General features: G+C 46.2%; 1 protein-coding gene across 1 annotated transcript; it reads left to right on the plus strand.

Annotated features, from left to right (window-relative positions):
- The first annotated feature begins 6,740 nt into the window (after positions 1–6,740).
- LOC125555414 (3-hydroxyindolin-2-one monooxygenase) lies at positions 6,741–8,752 on the plus strand. The gene is made up of 3 exons (XM_048718383.2): positions 6,741–7,290; positions 7,385–7,807; positions 7,917–8,752. The coding sequence occupies exons 1-3, from the start codon at positions 6,763–6,765 to the stop codon at positions 8,550–8,552; spliced, it is 1,587 nt and encodes a 528-aa protein (XP_048574340.1). The 5' UTR covers positions 6,741–6,762; the 3' UTR covers positions 8,553–8,752.
- The last annotated feature ends 1,671 nt before the right edge of the window (positions 8,753–10,423 follow it).

Genomic DNA, 10,423 nt, shown 5'->3' on the forward strand with positions numbered 1-10,423 from the left:
TCGGCGGCGCCGGGCGATGACGGTGGTCGGGGAGGGCCGAACGTCGGTGGTGGCGGACGACGTACGGGGTGCGGGGGAGAGTGAGAGTGGAGTGGAGAGGGGAGAGTGAGGGGCAGGCGGTGGAGAAGATAGGATGGGTTTAGCAGTAGCGCGGTTTAGGGGAAAGCACTACTACTAAACGCAATAGCAGTAGCGGGGTTTCGGCAAGCGCGCTACTACTATACTTAGCCTGGCGGCAACGGTGTGGCGATTATAGTAGTACTGTTGTTTCTTCCTGGCGCGCTACTGCTATGTAGATAGTTGTAGCGTGTTTTCTGACAACGTGCTACTGCTAAGTAGCAGTAGCGTCTGTTTTTATCCAGCGGTACTGATAAGATTCTGTATATAAAGTTCCCGAGTAGTGTATTTTAACAATCTGGGTCAAAAAAAATCCTCCTCCAACAGCCTCCTAAAGTGGTCCCTTTCATATTTTTGTCTCAATGACCGGTAGGCCATGTATGTCGTCTGCGCGCGTGCTGTGTACGTGTGTTGTGTGTATCTTGTTTTTGCATGGAATATTTTTTGCATGCATGCCGCATGTGTGTTGTGCTGTGTACGTTTTTTTTTGCATAGATTTTTTTCATGGAGTGTGTACGTGGACGTGTGTGTGTGTGTGTGTGTGTGTGTGTGTGTGTGACGTGTATGGTGGCAAGTTGTGCTAATATATGTATTCATGTACGTAAGCTAGTGTGTGGTGTGTATCACAAACCTTCCCCACATGTTATTGTATGTTTTGTACAAATATAGCAATTCAATATACAAAAGCTGCCAAAGAAAAATACATGTTGGTTTTGTAAACCTTTTCTCTCCTCTTGCCATAACAAGTTTCTAGCAATCCAATATACAAAGGCTGTTGGAGATGCTTTAAAGAAAAATAGGGCATGCGTGATCTTGTCTGTCTCCATGGAACATTGTACATAATATCAGGGGTGGCATAATTTTGGCTACATATTCGCAGGCAACACTGTTGGCATATGGAATCAGGTCCAATCAACCGATGGTAAGGCCAATCCAATCCTGACATTTCATTCCCGACCATACCACCCAGCGGAGTGAGCATAGCTGCATAGGGAATGAAAGGATTGCTTGTGACCGAATCAAAGGATTAATAGTGTGCACCACTACAGAGCCGGCTATCACCGCCGGTTCCAAAGTGGCCTTCACTACCGGATATGAAACCGGCAGCGGGCAACCAGTAGTAATTAAAGTTTTGGATTCCGATGCAAAACAATGTCCTGTAGGGTCCTGAGATTTCCAGTTACCATGGTACCCAAAAAATATCATACGGTTATCGGATATTTTTTTGTGTGAATGAATTTTGAATTCAAACAAAATTTAATCAAAAATTAGGATGATTTGCTAGGTAAAAAGATTCCTGATAGGGTATCAAGATACGCAGTTACAAGGCGGTAACCAAATTTTCCGCCCAATAACCGAATCCTTGGTAGCGATGGCCATTGGCATCACCTTGGAGGCAAAGATTCAATATGACCACTGAAGCAATATAGCTAGCATTTGTCCAATTTGGTAGCAATCATCATCAATCGCTTGTTACTACACATGAGTAGCCAAGACGGTTAGGTGAGAAGAAGATGAGGCACCGGAGCTATTCAGTTTATTTCCTACTTATAATAGACATGTCGTTTACAACTTGAGGAAGAATAAAGTTAGGGATAGTAGTCTCCCAAAATTCAGACGAGCTAGACATAAAGGAGTGTTTGGCTAACTATCAGTGACTGAATTAGCTTCTCTGCAATAGAAATAGTAGCCAACACTTGCAAAGTCCAAAGCGAGATGAGTACATTCAGCTAACACCGCCACATCCGGACCATATAATCATTTGCATGGGTAACCGACTCAACTGCAGACGTACAATCAGATTCAATGACCAGCTTGTTGCATCCTATTTTCCCGGCCAGATATAGACCATCCCAAGCACCATTTATCTCTGCTGATTCAGCATTGCAAACATGAGGTAAAACCCAAATCGCAGCAGCTATGAAGTTCCCTTTGTGGTCTCTCGCCACTGCGCCACTAGCTTCGGAAAGAGTTTCAAGATGAAAAGATGCATCAACATTTATCTTAATAGTGCCATCAATCAGTTTCTGCCAGGTATGGATTTCTTTCCTGGTAGGTTGATTCGGTGTTGCAGCTCTAAAAAAATTTGTTGCCAGAACCAGGATTGAGACAGCCAAGCGACTAGGCTCCTGGACGGTCTCTCCTTTTCCAATTTGACGTCTTTGCCACCATACCACATAGCTACCAAGATTAGCTCTGCCTTTGGAAGTTCATCAATCATCTTGCGGTTTTTCAACAAAATTTCTAGAGTAACTGAACCGGGCCTAACATTGAACTAGTGCACGTTGGACAACATCCTGTAAGCCAAGTTCGGTCCATTCCTCCTTCACCCTTGAACAATTAAAGTGGACAGGTTCTATATCATCAAAACCAAATTTACATATTGGGCATTGTGGAAGAACCAGGATGTGTCGTCCAGCTAGGACAACTAGGCATGGTAATACACCCATTAGTACCTTCCATCCAAAATGTTTAACTTTCCCTGGGATACGGAGTTGCCACAATTCCTTCCAGACCGAATTTATGTGCATACTGTCCATTTGGTGCCCAAATTGATGATTGAACTCCGCATGATACGCCGATCAGACTGAGAAAGTTGCGGATCTTGTATATTTCCATGCAACAAAATCTTCCACAGCCTCGGTCCGAAGGGGAACTGCACAATTCTGGCGACATCCACCGTTAAGAAGAAAGAATGAATGAGATCCAAATCCCGTTGACCTGTATGAGGGTCAATCAAATCATGTACCAATTTTAACATAGTTCCTCCTCTTGGTGTAATGACTCTCCTTGTTTCTCTAGATGGGATCCATGGATCTTGCCAAATTTTTATTTGCGATCCTGAACCAACTCACCATATACAACCTCTTTTAAAAGTCTGAATTCCAGCAACTATACTTTGCCAAGTAAATACTTTGCACTTAGAACTCGAGCACACAAAGAATCGGGATTCCGGAGCTATTCAGTTTGTTGGTTCACGGGACGAGAAGCATAACATGTGAAGGGTTTTATGTAAATATGTCCCTGTATCTGAAGCATCCGTTCGAGATCCTACGGATGAGACACCAATTTTTCAGGTTTTCATCACTAGAGAATTTTCATCACATATGTTCCGGCGAATAATTGATATTGCTCGTGTTGCTGTTTCCAAAATTGCAGTTGTAGCCACATTCTCATTCATCGAACTCATGCCAGGGAAGCCACCAACCACAACGATGTTGCATGGATATGGCACCCTACAACATTTTCGTGAAGGGTGCGATAGGGATTTGATAGGTTAGTCCAATAGTCACCAGGCCATGCATGAAAGGATTTTAATCAACCAAATATGCCTTGTTTCAATTTAACCGTCCCTTTTTATGATAAATGGTGTTTTTATTGACTTATAATGAAGCAGCACATAAATACTAAACATAATGAGTATTCACACGACCTCTGCATGACTAGGATTCACACAACCATCACCAACACATGCATGCAAATGAAACACGCCTGCAAGAGCAAAGTCATACAAAACTAAATCTATGCATATCTGGTAGAAAAAGAAAAAACCCAAAGTGATCAAACATTATTCAACGAACAACATCAATTACCCTTGGTATCAACCATCTCTTGACAACACAAGGATTATGAGGAAGGTTCTTCAAAAATGACACCTTCAAGAAGGGAACGATGCATACACGACGCCGTTGCTGGATGCAACCGCCGTATTCGGATCGCGACCTTTCACTCTAAAGATCAAGTCTGAATAAACTCCTAGCAATGCCTTCAGCAAGGTCATCACGCAAAAATTCGCCATTGCTAGGTATTACAACTAGAGTCAAGCCTAGTAATTCACACACACAGGAAGTCATTGGTGAGGGAGGAAGGTCACTGGCATTGCCAGTATCCTAATTCTGGACGCTTTGCCGGCCCCGCACCATCCTCACAAGTGGCAATCTATGAAGGATATGCATCAGACGACGACGCCAGCACATGCGACCACTTGTTCCCCATTGCTTCCAGCAGTGTAGGACCACAGTGGCAACCGTCTGTCCAAGAAGAGGACCACGATTGCCGTCCGTGAACTGGATGATCGTGGGATCACTATCTCCAGTGCAAAACCAACTTCCGACATGTGGTTGCTGCTACACAATCTTCACTTGTCTCAAGCCACTGCTCTTATTTCGCATCACGCCGTCATGCACAGATGATGGGAAGGATCTCACCATCATGGGAGCTCAGGGTCCGCAACCATCACAACAAGGGCTGGAGGGAGCGACAGTTGGAGTGGACAACGCCTAACCAAGAAAGCATCGCGTCGCCCATTAGGTCCAGTGTCAATTGCCACATGGACATAGCGAGTGCCACTGCAAGGCTCGCCACGGTAGATCGCAACACCCCAGATTTGTAGCTGCATTGGCCTTGGTCATGCGATAGGATCGGCGTCATGGATGGTGTGTAGCCTCTCGCCTAGGAGCCGAACTCGCATAGGCAAGGACCGCCCGGTTCGAGATTGCTAAGCCTAGCTAGAGCCATTGCCGCGCCACTGCAAGGCAACGCCAAGCGGTAGAGGAACCGCCAGCCCAATTTGGGGGCGAGCTCGCCGCAGCCATGGCACGTGCTAGCGGCGACTACGGAGAGAAAAGGCGCCCACGGGAGGGAGGCTAGAGGTGGCGACTACGGTTCCTCATAGGTCACTCGCACGGGAGCGACATAGGAGTCAAGAAACTATCCTTCTTGCCTAAGGGCATCTCCAACATGGATCACCAAAACATGGAAAACTGTCCGACCAAACAGGCCGAACACTTTTAGGCCTCCAACATGAGTCGCCAAATTGAGCCAGACTGGTCCTTGGCGTCCAAAATCCCACAGCCCAGCCCCAAATTGATGGAAGCTCTATGGGAGTGGAAACATCCTCCATGTTGGACTGCGACGCTGATGTCCCACCCAAAACCCCTCCTGGAGCCCATATGTTTTTCATAATCCTGATACTCTTTTTGCGACAAAGCATGCACTCCGCGCTTGATCGTCTTCGTCTGCTCGGCCATCCACCACCACTGTGATGGATCTGTCGAAGCCCTTCACGCAGCCCGTCGTCCCGCGGAACCTTGGAAAGCATGCCTGTGTGACCATGTCCACAGAATGTCAAGTGCAGCGAGGGGGGGCCATCAATAAGGTCGCGGCCGCTTGGGCCACAGCTCCTCCACAGGGGACCACCGTGCCCGGCCAACAACAGCCCTACCCCGTTCCCCTAGTCCATGCCACTGTACCTGTACTATTATGTCGGCCATCTAAATAGTTAGCCCGAGAGACGTGGTCGCCATAACACTCCACAACCTCCTTCACCTCTGCCTCCAGCCGCCTTCCATGGTACACTTTCGACCTTGACACGAACTATATGTACACAGAAATGGAGTCTCGCAGCTCGTCGGTCGATGTTTCCATCCAAGGAGCCCTCGTCCAGCAATGCCTGGTCACTTCGGCAGAATGCCTCCCCCAAGCTCGACGATGGCCTCCGATGAGCGATGTTGAAAATGATCCACAACGATGGCGACCACAAGGACAAATAAGTTGAGGACGACTACTTGCCATAGCCGGAACAAGAAGAGCTTGATCCAGACACCAAGCAGCCGTAGTCGGACGCGCCCAATCCGGGCGGCAAGAAGACAAGAGGTTCGTCTTACCCAGTAAATGAGGATATACATCATTCAACATGAGGTCAACAATTATTGCGGCGCATACACACAAACACAAAAGCGACGAGGTTTGTTCAAGTTTCCGTGCTAAAATGAAGTCTTTGACACGGACAACCAGACTAGGTGCTTTTAAGATCTATGGATGTATAAAACTTGATGAACATCTGCTGCTTTTGGTAGTAGTTGCATCTATTTGTAAGTATATAAATGTATGTTTGGATTGCTAGATCTAGTTAAAGTTTGTCAAAGGAATGAGGAGCTGGACAAGGGCAGACATTTGGTGACTCCAAGTGATCCGCGTTATAGGGACAATTCGCAAGCCTTAACTGTCCCAATAGACTAGCATACACTTATCCCTATGAATTCGCAAGCCTTAATTGCCCTATAGATGAAGATATTTTCCTGGTTATATCTGCGTTTTTTTACATCTCTTTTTTTAGCACGGCACAATCGAAGTCACTCACATAGACGAGCATACACTTATCCCTATGAACACCTCTGAGAGACAGAGCCGGCACATTATCTTGACATTGATGAAGTTGCCACATACGTCCATGGTCGACAGAAACGTCTCCTCTCACTGAACACACATCACCAAAAGGCCTGGAATAAATCCAGAAAAATGTAAGCACCAATATCAAGTTTGGGACTTGAACTTTGGTAGGCAGGGATACCAATGTCCTCCTAACTATCCAGCCAAAAGTTCTCTCTGATTATATATGTTTGATCGTAATCAATGTTTCATATGGACAAAAATACCTATTATTTAATGTCACGCTGGTAACGTATTCCACTTGTTTTTGGATTTTATTGAGAGTATATGATTTTTGTTGTCAACATAAAGTATTGCCAATTTTGTAGACAAGTCGTGTGGCTGGAGCTAGCGAATAAACGTTACGGGTGTGCTTATATAGAGAGCGTCTGATGAGTAGGAGCCCAGCCATTCCTAGTCAGCTGTCTGGACGCCATGGCTCTTGAAGCAGCGTACCACTACCTGCAGCGCGCCGTCGGCCATGGCACATCCACAGAAGCACTACTACTCACCGTTCTCCTGCTACTCATCATCCGACTAGCATGGGTAAGAGCCTTCGCCACCACCACCGCATCAGCAAAATGCAAGCAGCAGCTCCCGCCTACACCTCCCGGCAAGCTACCCATCATCGGCCACCTCCACCTTATCGGCTCCCACCCCCACGTCTCATTCCGCGACCTCGCCGCAAAGCATGGCCGCGACGGCCTCATGCTCGTCCATGTCGGTGCCGTGCCCACCATCGTTGTGTCCACGCCCCAGGCCGCTGAGGCTGTCCTGCGCACGCACGACCACGTGTTCGCATCCAGGCCACGTAACCCCGTCGCCGACATCATCCGCTACAACTCCACAGACATCGCGTTCGCGCCCTACGGCGACTACTGGCGTAGGGCTAGGAAGGTCGTCAACACGCATCTGCTCAGCGTCAAGATGGTCTACTCCAAGCGCCATGACCGCGAAGAAGAGGTACCTAACTAAAGATGTACTATATTGCTCTTCTTTTATAGAAACACGGTACAAACACTGATGCTCACCCTAATCGACTCAATGATCACTGTAGGTGCGGCTCGTGGTCGCCAAGATCCGTGAGTTGGCCACAGCTGCTCCAGGCAAGGCATTGGACATGACGGAGCTCCTGGGCGGGTACGCCAGCGACTTTGTGTGCCGTGCGGTCCTTGGAGAGTCCCACCGGAAGAATGGCCGGAACGAGCTTTTCCGCGAGCTCACCGAGATCAGCGCCTCCCTGCTGGGGGGATTCAACCTGGAGGACTACTTCCCAAGGTTGGCAAACCTGGATGTGTTCCTCAGGGTGGTTTGCTCCAAGGCAATGGGAGTCAGCAAGAGGTGGGACAACCTGTTTAACGAGCTCATCGCCGAATACGAACACGGCAAGGAAGATAACGCGGAGGACTTCGTACATCTTTTGCTTTCGCTGAAGAAAGAGTACGGTCTCTCCACGGATAACGTCAAGGCCATCTTGGTGGTAATTAACTCAACTTATAAATTTGAAGTTTTCATGCATGTTGCATAATAATTAAGTAGGTACACAATTGATAATCGATACTAAGATTATTTGTGTCATCTTGTAACAGAACATGTTTGAGGCAGCTATAGAAACATCATTCCTGGTGCTGGAATACTCCATGGCCGAGCTCATCAACAACAGGCACGTCATGGCCAAAGTGCAAAAGGAGGTAAGGGAGTCCACACCCGGCGGCGAAAAGCTGGACCTGATAATGGAGGAGGGCCTCAGCGGCATGCCCTACCTCAAGGCGACCATCAAGGAGGCGATGCGCATACACCCGCCGGCGCCCTTCCTGCTCCCACACTTCTCCACCAACGACTGCGAGGTTAATGGATACACCATTCCTGCGGGAACACGTGTCATTGTGAATGCTTGGGCTCTTGCCAGAGACCCGTCGCACTGGGAGAGAGCGGAGGAGTTCTACCCAGAGAGGTTTCTCCAAGAAGGCCGTGATGCAGAGGTCGACATGTATGGCAAAGATATCCGGTTTGTGCCTTTCGGTGCCGGGCGGAGGATCTGCGCGGGGGCTACTTTCGCGATCGCTACTGTTGAGGTAATGCTGGCGAACCTCATATACCATTTCGACTGGGAGCTTCCGAGTGAGATGGAGGCCATTGGCGCAAAGGTTGATATGTCAGACCAGTTTGGGATGACCCTTCGCCGAACGGAGAGGCTTCACCTTGTTCCTAAAATTTACAAATAAGTATCACCGTTGTAGCTTTGTGTTATTTGTATCGGCTGATAGGTCAGCTAACCATTGTCCGTTATGTTAGCTGCCTATTACTATGCCACCTTAATGTAGTCGTGTTGCATGCTTCGGGAGTTTGTTGCACACCCGAGGGACCTGTGGGATCCTCTACAAATGTAACAGCGAATAATGAATAAAAGTATGGTTGTATGGTAGATCGTGGTCTATGGATTTTGATGTAATTTTTATTGTTTTTAGTGTTCGTTGTACCACCATAATTGAAGATGAATAGATTGAAAAAATTTCCCGCAAAAAAAAAGATCACAGGTTCTCAACTACCCTTACTCCGCTATTTGGAATGCCGATGTGGCGATGTGCAGCCATATAAACACTCGTGTCCCAAAGTTCGAAAACTTTCTTCTCTTGGAATTTCATGCGTCAGAGATAAGCTAATACTACCGTCATCATCCTCCCATAGCGGGAACCAGAAGGCATAATTTTTTGAAAAATCAGCATGCCCACTACTGAGAAATAAAGAACAAGGAATCTAATAATATCTCACTACAAAATGACGAAAAAGCATAACAATTACTGAATATTCCACAACACTTGTCTTTGCAGAGTTCACCGTGGGCCAACTTAATGATCACGTAATTAATAACATCAGTCCTGACATTTTTATGCATGAAAAGTCACACGTCAAATGGATTTTCAAGCGAAAATGCATGTATGCGCGTGCACATGTGTAGCTAATGTTCATTCTCTCTTGCCTTATTTCACACTATTTTCAAGAAAGGTTTAGAGCTCTACTATTTTAGTTACATCAACTAGTAGCAATATTGCACTATTCAGTATTCTTGAGAAATTTCATATTGGTCCTCATCATCATGGGCGGCTACATGAGAGTATATGTGCAATCTTTTTTACCCTTACGTTAAGAAATATTGGACCCTTAGATGTCTTAGAACAAAACATTTTAGATCTCATTGTGAGCTATGATTTCCGTATAAAATTGTCTCACTTCTATAGAAGGCATCAAAGGTGAACCCATACCTTAGTGAGAAATTTGTGAGAGGGCATCTAACAATAGGAAGTATGCAATCGGTGTTGCAAATCAAGTGACTGCCAAACAATGGTGTGCATAGGGGCGAGCTAGAGTAGAAGAAGGTGGATGTTGACATGTTGTGAACCATCTGTTAATACGGCATTAGGCGTGGTCGCTTACCACTACATATATATAGCCTGCAATTTTCTTGTTATATTCCAGTTTTTTCTTTCTTTTTTTGAGAAAGTGTTATATTCCAGTTAGTTGGCAATGGACAACGGTCACATTTGATCAATGACTTTGCCCATTCATAAGAGTCGCTTCATTGAGTGGACCATCTGTTAGCCCAAGGTCCACAATCTCCTTCATAAATCACGAGACCTCTCTAGGTTTCTCACTTGTTCCCTCAATTCAGCTCTTCAGTTTCCCACAAAAAGCCATCTCCTCGAGCTCCATGGTTGTATCCTCTTCGCCTTCGTCACTATGACCTCTCACTCTATCTCATTGTCATCCATTGCCCACCTTTGCAACCATTAGAAGTAGGTAGATATGGAGTTGGAGGTTCACCAAACTCAAGACCTACGATGGATGAGGACTTGGAACCCGACTTGCAAGATATTAGACACCAGTCTCTTTTTTTTGGTAGACACCAGAGTCTGATATTGTAAGAAGTGTACAATAAATAAAGAAATTAAAAACATGTTGTGTTTAAGATTTTTCGAGGCAAATTTTGCATGGTCATACTAGCCCTTGAAATAAGTGGTTTTCTATTATTGCAACAACTTACCATCCGTACTCAAACATCTCAAAGTTAATCTAACAACAATAATAAACTGCTACT

This window comes from Triticum urartu, chromosome 5A (genome assembly GCF_056163025.1).
Source record: "Triticum urartu cultivar PI428250 chromosome 5A, HENAU_Tu73, whole genome shotgun sequence".
Taxonomy (NCBI): domain Eukaryota; kingdom Viridiplantae; phylum Streptophyta; class Magnoliopsida; order Poales; family Poaceae; genus Triticum; species Triticum urartu.